General features: G+C 37.0%; 1 protein-coding gene across 1 annotated transcript in view; it reads left to right on the top strand.

Annotated features, from left to right (window-relative positions):
• The first annotated feature begins 245 nt into the window (after nucleotides 1-245).
• Nucleotides 246-14163, top strand: part of mms22l (MMS22-like, DNA repair protein) — a 37512-nt gene continuing 23594 nt past the window's right edge. Inside the window, exons 1-13 of the mRNA XM_088326440.1 lie at nucleotides 246-468; nucleotides 553-735; nucleotides 3136-3261; nucleotides 4199-4251; nucleotides 5531-5618; nucleotides 5682-5859; nucleotides 6021-6114; nucleotides 6289-6419; nucleotides 8185-8298; nucleotides 8375-8551; nucleotides 12436-12498; nucleotides 12592-12711; nucleotides 13912-14144. Coding sequence (XP_088182566.1) covers nucleotides 569-735; nucleotides 3136-3261; nucleotides 4199-4251; nucleotides 5531-5618; nucleotides 5682-5859; nucleotides 6021-6114; nucleotides 6289-6419; nucleotides 8185-8298; nucleotides 8375-8551; nucleotides 12436-12498; nucleotides 12592-12711; nucleotides 13912-14144 — 1544 coding nt within the window. The 5' untranslated portion in view covers nucleotides 246-468; nucleotides 553-568. The remainder of the gene's footprint in view (nucleotides 469-552; nucleotides 736-3135; nucleotides 3262-4198; nucleotides 4252-5530; nucleotides 5619-5681; nucleotides 5860-6020; nucleotides 6115-6288; nucleotides 6420-8184; nucleotides 8299-8374; nucleotides 8552-12435; nucleotides 12499-12591; nucleotides 12712-13911; nucleotides 14145-14163) is intronic.

Here is a 14163-nt window from a genome sequence, read left to right as displayed (position 1 = left end):
AACAGGTATGTAAACATGTCAGGATGAATAGGCGAATATATTTACAAGGTAGTACTTGGAAACTGGCATAAATCTGCAATGAAAAATAGTGAAATAACATTTATCTGAAAGATTAAAAATTGAAATTGCTCTTTCGAGGATTTTTAAGCTCCGCCTATTACCAAACTTTCGACCAATGGAATACTTTGACGTTTGGTTTGCGCATGCGCAACCTAAACGCGCGGGACAGTCCCGGAACACAAACATTGCTAGGATGATGCCAGTGAAAGCAGTGCCCCTTGAGATCCGTGTGCGGAATATTACTCCAAGTAACATTTTTCTAACAATTTAAAACAGTTTAGTTTCTCTGCTTACTTTTTCTGTTGACAACCCGAGTCAGAGCTTAGTTTTTGTAGGACTTCGGTCAAATACAGGAATACGATTAACTGCACCCATCGAAGCGTGCACACATTACTCCATGAATCCCTGGTTGGTTAACTTTTACTGTAAACGCACAGCATGAGTATTATGGCAACTATTGATTGTAACATTTTCATGTTTCTTTAATGAAAGGTGAGTGAGGGGCAGTATGGCTGACGACTTTACTCAATCCCTCACTCCACCAGTCTCTCCAACAGATGGTCTGTGTGAGCTTCCCCCAGCCAGGCCACCTTGGTTCTGCTGCTCAGAATCTAAAGAGGATCCCACTGGAGCCCTCTCAAGCGAGGGATACACTGCAAGAGGCTCATTAAAAAGGTAAAAAAAAATCTCAGATATTTTGCAAACTATGACTGGATATTAAATCATTGTGCATTCTGGCATAAGGCGTCACGGTGTTGTATATTAAGGGGAACTGCAGCAGAACGATACAAAAACATACATAAAGTTATCGAAATAGCCCAGAAAATCATTGGCTCCTCTATGCCCAGTCTGAAGGACATTGCTTGCTGAGTTCCTGCAGCAGCTACTTTTTTAAAGCAGTGGACAGCATTCTTTTCTGAACCAATAGCTGACTATATTCTAGGCCTGTCCCAATTATAACTTTAGTAATAATAAAAATATTAATAATAAGCTCGAATGGGAGGTCGCTGGTTCGCGCCTCGACCGAGACATACCTAATTGGTATAATGGCGGCGCCCTCTGGCTGCGGCTGCATCGACTCGCTACAACGGGTCAGGTGTATCGACATTTCGTTCTGTGTACATTGTTACAAAGAATGACAATACAAAGGAAATTATTATTATTATTATATTATTAATTACATCTACTGTGTAAATGTAGACCATTACGGATCTAAATGACCCCGGAAATGCATACGATTTGATCTTATCTACACACTATTTTAACTCAAGGTCCAACATTGTACAATGTTGCTTTGGGTAAACTATTTCCCACAATGTTGCATTACATAGTTGTACAACGTGGCACCGTGAGTAAAAACTGTGATAATGAGATAAAATCGAATGCCTTCACTGCATCATTAGCAATACTGATAGCCTAGTGGTTAGGATGCTGTGCTCTCACTGCTGCGATCGCAGATCAATCCCTGTTGCAGAACAAATGAGGTCAGCAATGTTAGTCAACTGATCAATCATTGCTCGATTACTGTGTAAAGCACACCCACATTTTGAGGTTTTGTGGTGAAAAACAATGAGTATTTCTTAAAAAATACGGTATGAGCAATAAATAAGACACCCTTTTCCCTTTCAGTGTAGCCCACCACCACCTTCCTGCTTAACAATTATAAACGGTTGATTTTTTTTATTTCGAAATATATAAAAACACATGTAAAGTGACGCATGTGCGCATACCGTGCTTAAGTCCGCTATACGAGTGAAAAATTGCTTGATCGAGGATAAGATTTCTTCTTGTACCGTGACAATCTGAGCCACCTAAGATGACGTTGAACTCTGCCCTTTACTGACTGAGACCATCTGGATTAGAGCTGAAATGGGCAAGAAGAGATCAGTCAAACAAAAAACTACTTTTTTTCCCTGTACAAAAATTGTTACATAGGGTACATACAGTAATTCAAAATAATTAAAAAGAAACATAAGATACAGTGAAAAAAATAGGAGTTTGATGCGTCACTTTCATTTGGCGCTACAGGTCCGTTAAAGCAAGGATTAATAAGCTCAGAGATAGTTTCTTCTTCTGCGGCATCAGTACAGACGCTCCCCTACTTACAAGCATCAGACTTACGAAAAACGGTAGATGCGAACATTTTTTTGCAGGATGTCGAAAAATATCCGGACATATCTGTAAGTTAGATTTTCTATTGTGTGCACCTGCTTCCGGGTACAGGACCTTACTGTAGTGCTTCTTTCCGCCGCTGACAGCGTGTGGCGCTGTGAGTGGTCACCCAGCATCCACCCGGAGGAAAAACAATCCACTTCCTCTTTCTAGTTCGTGTGTAAACATTCTATACTGTCTATACTTTGTCTATAATGTATCTCCAGCGCGCTGAGAACTTTTACATTTTTGTTGTTCAATATCCCGTGCATCCATTCAATATGGATTGGTGTAAAGAAGAGGCAGGCGTTTCCTTTGAAATTAAAGTGGAAAAAGAAAGCTTGATGCAGTTGAGAAAATGGTTGGATTGCTTTGTTGGGCTACTCTCGGAAGAGGACCTCTTGAAGCTCATCTTCCAGAAGTAAGTTAGGCTTAACTTTATCTATCTTTACAGAGCATGTTATTTTATGAAATGTTTATTTTTTATTACAAAAAAATACAGGTTGCTTATACAAGCCTCAAACATACTTATATAAACCTTAAACATACATTTCATACAAAATATAGCACTGAAGCAACTTACGAACAAATTCAACTTACGAACGATGCACTGGAACCTATCTCGTTCGTAAGTAAGGCAGCGTCTGTACCTCAAACAAGCGAGACTGATAAAAATGTATATCTTTATGATGCACTATTTTTAATTACACTATTGTTACGATCACTTACAACTTAACCCAGTCGCCAAGCACTACCTTCTAAATAGTTTTGCATATCTTTCCTTACATTATTTTTCTCTTTTAGGACTTCAGCATGTGTTTTTCTGAAGTGGCACTTCTAATCTCATTGTAAATAACGTATATAATATGTTAACAATGACATTAAAGACAATTTTAATATGAATTGGACCCTTTGTGCATGCAGGTTACTACTGTGTCTTGATCCAGCACCATCAGACTATGAGAATGACACCGTGGAGATCTTTACTTCAACCTGGGTTACAGAGACGGCGTTGGTCGAATCAACAAAGCTACTCTTTGGCTTACTGAGGTAAACCAAGATAGAAAGCTTCGTTTGTTTGCATGTTCCAATGATCTTGTGTGCAGCCATCACTTTTTTGTCATTGTAAGAGAGGTGAATGATGAATTGAAGATCACCAATCAAAAGATTTTCAAATTAATCAAGTCATTGTATAATTGAATAATCCTTTGGATCTCCTTTGAATTATAGAAAGTCTTCTTTTAAATGTCTGCTTCACAAATTTAAATGTCCCCATATTTTTAATTGTCTTCTATACTATAAAAGTAAGAAACCCATTGTTATTTCAAAATGAACCCAAACCAATGTTGGTACGAAAATCTACTGGTCGTATTAAGCTATATTAAGGTATTAATGTAGAGTTCCATATATTGGTCAGTACGATGTATGAGTGTTATTATTATTTTCTTTACAAATTATTACCTTGGGTCTCCTTCGATGCTTTTGGAAAAATACAGTGTATATCCTTTTGGTCCAACTCCAGTGATCTATTTTTGATTAGAAAAATAATGGAAAACATTTTTGTTCAATTTTCTGACAATTCAGGCCAAACCAATAACTAATAAATCACGGATATATGTTTTCTAAAATGATTTCTTGAATTAATAGTCTTTTATGAAACATGTGATGAAACTAAATTATTTCTATTTTATACGATTAATCTGCAAAAAATAATCAAGAGATTATTTTCTGATCAATCATTTGTTCCACCCCTATTTGCATGTGAAGTACGACTCCATGGAATGTTGTCAGTTATCCACACTAGTAATAAGAAACGTGCAAAATATTTTTTGTTTGAAATATCTACATTTCTTTTGATTTTATTATTTGAGTGAATGTAGATAAAACCCAAACAACCATCAATTATTTTTCAATTGAATGTATTTGTGAATATAATTTGTAATTAACATTTGACTCACACTTAATACAATTTTGTGGGCAATTTCAGGCAAAAGTTCTACAGGCTTGAGACCATGGCGCAGCAAATTTCACATGATTTTGGTAAGTAATTTTTTAATTTTTACAATTACAGTAGATCCCCTGGGCACAACATTAATCTGTCACATATTGCCCCCACAGCAGGGAATAGAAACTTGCGTAATCAGCTAAGGCCTTCCGAATTCCCGATATTCCAGATAAAAACCTAAAATAAGCAATATAAAAAGTACAACCTATGTGTAATATGAATGCATATGATTGAATCCGTCCATCCATTATTTGCACCGCTTATCCTCAGTAGGGTCGCAGGGGCGCTGGAGCCCATCCCAGCTGTCTTTGGGCAGGGGGCAGGGGATACCTTGAACTGGTTGTGATTGAATATGTTTTAAAATGAATACACACGTAAAATAAATATGAAATTCTATTTACTTTTGGTGTGACGTAACTTTAGCCACTCGAGTGGAGTAAACCCTGGGTGTAGAGGCAGGGAGGAGGTGGTGGATTATTTGAAACTTTCCACATGCAAAGATTTTCATGCCCTTTGAAGGTTTTATTGCTTTAATCGCCTCCTTATTTTTAATCGTGCCGATCGTCGATTGGGATGGCCATTCAACCTAGGCGAGGATAGCGATTCGTCTGCCCTCTTTGTATTTCTCTGTTTCGTTTCCATGGTTGTCATGTATTTGCTTCTCCCTTTAGAATCACTGATGGTCTTGGACTCATAGCAATAATAATGTGAAAAGTATTTTTTTTGTTGATGTCATATTTATGGGAAAATGCCAGAATGAGGGGCAAAAAAACTTCTTATTGCACGCCATATAGTGAAACTGTCTTCAGGCAGGAACACATAACGGTGGTCCAGATACAGTTAAATATTTTAGTTGGTGCAGAACGGTTTGTCGACATTCTGGATTTTAGAGATACTCGAAATTGCAAGAGAATTTTCACATTTGGCAAGATATTTTCGTACGTGCGCGTATTAAACGTTTTGATGCACAGGAAGCAGAGAGACTGTTTAGCCAATAAGAAGAGAAACCATGAAAATGTGTCATGTTAAAGCAATGGTTCACTGCAAATATAATATCATTACCAAACATCAACATGATTTCCTTTACGAAAGACTTTAATTAAATGGCAATAGAAAGTCATCCCGGTATTGCCCCTACACAACTTAAAGATATTCCAACTAATTAATTTCAACACAAATATATTGAGATTTGTGAGGTGAAATCAATTGGGTATGGGTATTGTTCCAAAATGGACAACCGCAAGTTCCAAGATGTTTTATAGATTGTTCTGCCATAAAGAAATGTGTGTCGAGATATATCTTGTGTGTGTTTAGGTCAAAGAGGCAACCTTCACTATGAGGCCTTTGAGCTCAGACAGCAATGTGTCTCTTTTCTACAATATGTTAAAGTCTTCATTCACAGGTAATCTTAATAGATCAAAGTTGCACTTATTTCTAGAGTTGTTTAGTAACTTTATTTGCTCAGATACCTGAAGGTTTCCTGCACACTTGATGTGCATCCACCCCACCCTTATGAGGAGTTGGAGAGTCAATTTCCATCTATTCTCGTCGAAGAGTTGTTAGGCATCACTCTCCTCATTGGACGTCTTAAAGAAATTCCTGCAAACATCCAGAATGCTTTCACAATACAGAACCCTGGAAAGGTAAACCAGCTGGTTAGAGTTTTTGCAATGGAAATACACAAGATACATTTCTTGTTTTTACTTATCGTATGCAAACATTTAACATATGCCACAAATAATTGATGTCAAATATTGTATACAATTCTATTTTCCTGATAATACATTCAGATTTCACCCTGCAGATTTTTCCACCCTCTTGGCATTTGCTGCACCTTCACCTTGACATTCACTGGTCAGTTTTAGAGATCCTCCATCTGTTTGGTAACAAGATGCAAGGTACTGTACGTTAGTGCACTCAAGACATTGATAATGCTGTCTTGATAAAAGATTTTCAATCTGGCTGTACTTCACGCAAATCTATTAATTGGATGTTATAGTGTATTGTTTTGAGATTGGTGCAGCGGGCACCTGACCTTTCTGAAACCATATCACCTCCTGTGTTATTCCCAGGCCAAGTAGTGTATGCACATCAGTTTGTTAACCTGACAGGGGAAAACTTGACTGATACGAGTTTGTTTGAGGAGCACCTGTGCAACCTGCTGTGTGACCTCACTGGCCTAGCGATGGGCAAATACAGCAAGGTGAGTGTTATTAAGAAAGTACATCTTAGTTTTGTGTTGTACCACAGTGTTCAGAATTTCCTGCAAGATATTTCAATAAGGATTATTGTCAAAAGGAAGTAAAGAAGTCACTATTGCTGTTGTTATTTTTAAAATACAGCTCTAACATGAAAAAACAAACAATACTTCTTTGCAAAATATCTATATTCACTGGCAATGGACTGCAATGATACATAATCACATTTGGTGCCTGTGAGTTTCTTCTAGTGATAACCATGTAACACTTTCAAAACCCAATTAAACAAAAAACATGTCCTGTTATTGGCAGACCCATTATTGCCAAGGGTGTTAGCTCACTTTGCAAATAGAAACAGACAATTTTTATTTGTCTGCTTTTTTGTATGTAAAAAAAAAGTTAATATATGTGGTTTGACAATTCGAGCTTTTTTTTCACATCTGTGGGCAAAAATAACCTTGTTCTCTCACGGTACACTTGTGCTTTTTATTGTATTTGTTGTAAACATATTGTCACTCCGTAGTTTCTTTGTTTCCCTTGTTTTATGAAGAGGATTAGCACAAAGCTGAAAGAAAAATAATATTGACTCTCTTTTGAACATTTGATTTTTGCTCATTGTCTTCTTTCTAAATTAAATGAGTCATGAAAACATTAGAATCAAAGTTCCCTCTAATATTCCACGTGTCACAGCGTTCACTCAAAGTCGGTGAGCAACGCCTGAAACAACGGTGAGCGACAGCAATCCCAAGTGTGGCAACTAATCCATTATCAAACATGTCCAAAACTTGACATCAACTTACATTTTGCTGAGTTTCCGGCAATGCAAAATTATTTTTCACTTTTGAATGAATTGACTAATGTACTATTGCAAAGGTTGTACTGTCTACAAACGTCATTTGTTTTTACAATTCTTTCACAAGATTTCCATTTCCTTTTTTTCCTCGTATCTTTTGTCGCATAATGCTAACATTTTTGGGGGCTTATTTAGTCGGTTGAACGATACAGAACTGTATTTAATGACATTTATTTAGTGGAAGTTCAATGTTGGCAACAAGATTGACTTGATATAGGTCTTATTGTGTTTATTTTTTCCCAGATGTTACTTTTTTCTTGATTTTTTTTTTGTTCTCTATTTCCTTTTTCCTTTTATTTGTTTCTTTTTCTTTTTTTCTGGCTTTTTTCCTGAATTTTTCCTGTTCTTTTTTCTCTTTTTCTCTCCTTTTGTTTCTTTCCTTTTGCTCTTCACTACTTTTTCATTTTGGTATTTTTTTACATTTTGTTCTATTATCCCCCCCTTTCTTTTTTAAAGTCATTTTGTGCATAATTTTTAAAGAAGCAAAAACAACTTGAAATGCCATTTGGTGCCCGAAAGAGCCGGTTCTTTTTAGTGAGCCGAGCTGAAGAACTCGGTTCTCGAAAAACTCTGACTTTACTAGACTTCGTTCTACTTCGACCTTGACTTCCAAATACCGCATTTAGAACACAACGTCAGGGGAACCCTTGTATTTGTACCTTCATGCACTGTAACTTTTAATTCGCTTCTTAATTAGCAATTTCGAGCCCTGATTTTTGTGAGCTGGCTAGATTTTCTTGTGTGCAGAAAAGCTCTGGGCAGTGTGCACTTGCACACACACGCAGCTTAGAGGGAACATTGATTAGAATAGCAATTTTCTTTAAAAAAACAAAACAAAAAATGAGATGTTTGTTTATATTATCTGTACATAACTCCCACTGAATGGAATCATTTAGATATGTATTTTATATATTTAGGTAAGGCCAACTGAGATCCTCAGCAGTAATCATTTCCTCTGCTCCTGCACTAAAGAGCTTTGGGTCCTGGTCATTCACCTCTTGCAATACAGACATAAAAGGCTAAACTCACAGGTGATGTAGATGCAAATGTGTGCGTATTTTCACGCGACATCCATATTCAACAGCTCGTTTATTTTTTTTCTTCTAGTCGTTTTGGACCTATATGAACTCCTTGCTGAGGCCTCTCGTGTTAGAGCAACCTGCAGCAGAGCAGTTAAGTGTTCTCCCGAAACACTGCAAAGACCCTCTCGGATTCACGTGGTGGCTGCTCACTCAACTAGCACTGCTCGGCCAGTACAGTCAAAATGGCGTAATACACGATGAGGTAAGTGGCAAGAAACCAGAATGTTACAGTACATGTTTCTATGGCTTAACACATTAATAGTTTGTTACAGCAAACATCTACTCAAATTATAAGGATTATGTACAACAACAAAAGGTTTACTTATTAAATCTGAATTATAAATTTTAAAGATCTATATTTTGGTTGTGTTTATGTGTATCTTTAACCCTTTATTGTGCTAATACAATCTTTTTATGGTGTCCTTGTAAAATGTTTGATTTAAATTTAAATAAAATAATTTTGTAAAACACTCATAAGATGAGTAATTTAAAAATGCGCTAATATGCGTTATCCGGGCTCACTGAGAATACTGAATTCAGTTTTATTGTGTGATTCACTTGTATATCTAGTCAAAATGCAACTTTTGTTGGGTTGTGTACAGTTGTTTGCATCTTTAAGTATGGTAGTACTTGACAGTCCAGCTCATCTTGTGAAACTGTTTACTGTGGTATTTCTCCTTGAGTACATTTTGATTCAATTATTTTTATGTACAGTTTACTCAAAGCATGAAATATGCTTTTGGGGAATAAAACTAGTCCCATATTTTTATCTGCAGTGAGGCAAATACCGTATTTTCCGGACTATACGCTCCAGGCAAAAATGCATAATTAAGAAGGAAAGCACATGTATAAGTCACTTTTTGGGGGAAATTTATTTGATAAAATCCGACACCAAAAACATGTCATCTTTAAGTGCAATTTTAAAATAAAATAAAGAATTTATTTGGAAGTTATGGTGGAAAATAAGTATTTGGTCAATACCAAAAGTTCATCTCAATATTTTGTTATTTACTATAGGGAAAATACCTTGCTAACTACAGAGACCATCACCCCTTTTCATTCATGTTACACCACCCCTTAAAGTGCAGGCCCTACGGGGCCCACAAATGCTTCCTGGCGCGCGCCAAGACATGACACGCAAACCCAGGTTTTTAGCACGCATTTGTTAGTAACATTTCTCAAATCAGGCACAACAAATCAGAATCCTGTGTTTCTCCAAGAAATTACCTCGTTGTCAACTTTACTCAACTCCCTTTTTCTGACACAGTTTCTCCTTGTTACTTAAAAATGCGAGTTTCTCTTGTCAACGTTTTTTTTTTTAATTCCTTGTTTGTTTGTTGGTATCAAACCACATGGATTATTTGTGTGTGTATCCATATTATATTCCATCTGGACTAATCAATTATTATCTATATCTTTAAATTGCAAGATCGATAATTTAAAGATAAAGATCCACGCAGATCCTCTCTAGAGCAGTGATGTGTTTGGCTATCATTAAGCAACACGAACTTTCAATTCCCACCACTGATTTTCTATGGAGTAGAGATCTGAAGACTGGCTAGGCCACTCAAGGACCTTAAAATGCTTCCTACAAAGCCACTCCTTTGTTGCCCTGGCTGTGTGTTTGGGATCATTGCCATGCTGAAAGGCCCAGCCATGTATCATCTTCAATGTCCTTGGCGATGGCAGGAGATTTTCACTCAAAATCTCTCGATACATGGCCTTATTCATTCTTTTTTTTTTTTTTAACACCGATCAGTCGTCCTGGTCCCTTTGCAGAAAAACAGCCCCAATACATAATGTTTCCCCCCCATGCTTCCCAATGCTTAAGGGGGAGGAATTCAGAATTCCTCTCCTTTAAACAGAAGAACCTGTGTTTCTACCAAAAAGTTATATTTTGGTTCCATCTGAACCTAACATATTGTCCCAGTCCCCATTTGGACCATCCAAAAGCTCTCTAGCGAACTGCAGACGGGCCTTGACGTGGACTGGGTTTAGCAGGGGGGACACGGCGAGCAGGGCAGGATTTAAGTACTTGGCGCTGCAATGTGTTACTGATAGTAGCCTTTGTTACTGTGGTCCCAGCTTTCTGTAGGTCCCCCTATGTGGTTCTCTGATTTTTGCTCACCATTCTTATCATTTTAGGGTTAGATCATGCTTGGAGCCCCAGATTAAGGGAGATTATGAGTGGGCTTCTGAATGGTTGTTGCAAAAATTAGATATTCTTATAATCAAAAATATTTTTCACATTTGCAATGACTGTCTTTTTTTTCTGCGATCACTTTTGTACCTACCCTTGACTGATAGGAATAGACGTCAACGTGCAGCGACACACACGCGGAAGCAAACAACACCAGCACTCTGAGTGGTCATCATTGCAGGCCAATTTTTAGTTTTGAAACCACACACCACTTCAGTATTTTGGACACATTTTGGGTTTACACCGAGCAACAGCGGTCAGCTCCAAGATACCGAAGGAGCGGTCTGCAAATTTTGTCTCAAGAAGGTGACAGTGAAAGGAGCTACCACAACCAATCTTAAACAGCATTTGCAGTCTAGGCACACGGTACAATTCGTCAAGCTAGTCGGCAAAGGCAGAATGCCAAACAATCCAAGGGTTGCAGATTGTCAATTGAATATACGGGAAGTTTACAGAGGAGCCACAGCAAAATAGTATAAAATGGAGCACGCTAACTGTATTTTCCGGTACATTGCTACTGAAAAGTTTTGCACCAATTTCAATTTTGCACTTTATTACTGAAATGTTGAGTCAAAGGCCTTACGACCTGTTACCTCACCTGTGCATTGTTCCTTAGAAGGTTTGCGCCTAACAGGTTAAAATCCTGAACGGTTGCAGTTGTTTTTATGAAAGGAACAGAATGTTAAGGTAATAGAGGTTTCTCGATTAATTCTTGACTTAATTTCTAGACCATTAAAGTTTTTTTCTTTATTTAAGTTTACAGTATATGTAATATTAAGTTCATGTTATCATAGTAGTAAATAATGCTGATGGGAAAAGACTTGACAATATATTTGTCAATCAGAACTATTTATGTGACAATCATCTCCAGAAATTCCTAATCGTGACATGCCTAGGCTTGTATGTCTTACATTTTTTAACAATTGCTCCCACAGTTGATCTCTTTACATTAAACTTTTTTTACGGATTGCAGTCAGTTTACCCAACCTGGAACATGTCAACAAGTTTGTCTCTGGTGTCATTTGACAGCTCTTTGGTCTTGGAGTTTTGAGTGTGACTGCCTGAGATTGTGGATTTGTCTATTTTAAATGATGGTGATTTAAAGCAGATGCCATTTATACAGGTATTGAGAAGTTGGATCTCTTTGATAGACAGAATTATTGCTTCTTTGTAGGTGACCAGTTATTTTCCACTCTAATTTCAAAATAAGATATTTGAAAATCAATGTGGTTTTCTTTGGTTATTTTTCCATATTCTGTCTCAGGGTTGAAGTTTACCCATGTTGACAATTACAGTCCTCTAATCTTTTCAAATGAGGAGAACTTGCACAATTGGTGGTTGGCTAAATACTTATTTGCCACACAGTACAACACACAAAAGTTCTCCGGTTCAAGACCTGTTGGCTTGGAGAGGGATGGGTGCCACCAAGCTATACTTGCCTAAAAAACACCACAGAAAATGGTGCCCCTACGACCCTAGCGGTTAAGGGATCCAACCAAGAAACCAACATGTGTGCTATACGCTTCTAAATGTTTTTGTATTTTTTTTTTTTTTTTAGATGTTTTTTCACACTATTTCGTTGCACCCAATGAATACCTTACTTTTGGCTATTTATCCTGACATTCATTTTTCTTTACTTTAAGTCTTTTATTATGTGTTTATCCTGGAGTGCTATGTCTAATCTCGTTGCAATGTTCAATACGTTGTTATCAATGACAGTAAAGTTTGCCATGCTGGTTTTTAGAATTTCAATATTTTGAGAAGTTTTTGATGGTATAATAAAAAACTTCAGTTCTCTCGTTTAATTATATTAATAGTATTTCATTAATTGCTTCTTATTGTTTTGTGTGTATGTGTGTAACATTATTTTTCATCTATATTTGTAGACATTCCTGGATGACAATTGGACTTTAGTAGAAGAGTTGCTGAAGCTTACTTGTAAGCCACAGGTCAGCAACTAAAGCTTTCCAAACACAATAAAAGCAAGTCTTTTTTCAGCAAAGTTGTCATTCTGTATGCTTGTGTATTTGTCTGTTTGTCAGGGAGGTCTGGGAGAGGAGCAAGTCCGAATGCATGTGCACTGTTGTCTTTCTCTTTGTCTGCTCTGGAAACCAAGTACCAGTGCAGTCTCCACCCTCTGGGACTACTTCAGCAAAAACCTGGTGAGGTCAAATAGTTTGTTAAGCAAAGTAAATTTGGCAATCCATTGTGTCACTTTGTTTTTTTTGATTGAGTCTGTGCTGTTTTCTAACCACTGTTCACAAAGGCATTTGTTTTTTTTCTGGGTATTTGGTGTGAGGTTTTTTTCCGAAGGCAATTTATATACATGCATAATCTATAAATATCATTTATATATATTGGTATTAAGCAAGGGGTGCCCACGTTTTTTCTTAATGTGAGCTATATCTTCATTTACATACTGTTTGTATATATATATATATATATATATATATATATATATATATATATATATAGTATCTATCTATCTACTTAGTTTTTATGTGTGTATGGTAACTTTTACTGTGATGTAAATCCTACTCACATGATGATGTTTCAGTACATGGATTACCTGATGCATTTGTATTTTCCCTTGGTGTTTATTCATGCTGGGCAAAGTTAATTGATGCTTTTTACTCATTTCAAAATCTTTGGCAAATAAAGTAAATAAGAGTTTTGAGATGATGTTATAATATATACTGTAACATGATGCATTCATCAAACTATAATATATTTAAGTATTTATGTTTTTAAAAGTGTTATGACCCCATAAGAGAATGCTTGATTATAAAAAGGCACACAACATAAATTTGTCTGACTTTATATTATGGTAAACAACATTATCATATGGTTTTTTATTTGCATGTACAGCTCAAAATGACAAGCCCACCAACAGCTACAGACTGCACAAGTGCACATATTACGCGGATATACTGTATAATTTGTAACGTCTCGCAAGTAAAGCTGACATAATTGATTCACAACCTTCTAAATTAACCAATAGCACACAAGTTTGCTTGTTGGAAAATAGTTTATACTTGTAAAATAAACTTCGTCATTAGTATTTTTGACCAAATATCTATGCTACCTATGTCATTTATGTTTGAAATAAAGGTGCTCAGGTAAAAACCCCCTCTAACAGAATGCTTTCCTTTGGTGTCATATCGTCAAAAAGAGACATAATACAAACCACAACCTTACCCAATAAAAAAAGTGTTTGTTCTGATCATGTTGAGGCAGCTAAAGGCAATTATAGCTGCTCTGGAGCTGCAAAGTTCGGGCAGAAAACATTTTGGTGCCCAAAATGTGGCATATCACTGATTTAAAGTAATGTTGGCTTGTATGTTTTATTTTATGTAATCCAGGGTGCCTCATTCACTGTGCCATGGCTCGGAGTGAGCGGCCTGGGAACTTTGTGCAAGACACCCCTCTTTCTATTGGAGCATGCACGCACCTGCTGTGAGCCATCTCCCTTGCGCTCCCCAGAACACACCCAACTCTACCGTTCAGCTAGTTCATTCCACATCTTTCTGCGCGTGCTGGCCCTGTGCCTGTCCCAGGACAATGGGGGAGTGCCACAGAGACAGATCAAAGGAAGGTAAAAATTGATAGGTGAT

This window comes from Urocampus carinirostris, chromosome 2 (genome assembly GCF_059441175.1).
Source record: "Urocampus carinirostris isolate Australia breed hairy pipefish chromosome 2, RoL_Ucar_1.0, whole genome shotgun sequence".
Lineage (NCBI taxonomy): Eukaryota > Metazoa > Chordata > Actinopteri > Syngnathiformes > Syngnathidae > Urocampus > Urocampus carinirostris.
This window is presented reverse-complemented; position numbering and strand designations above follow the sequence as displayed.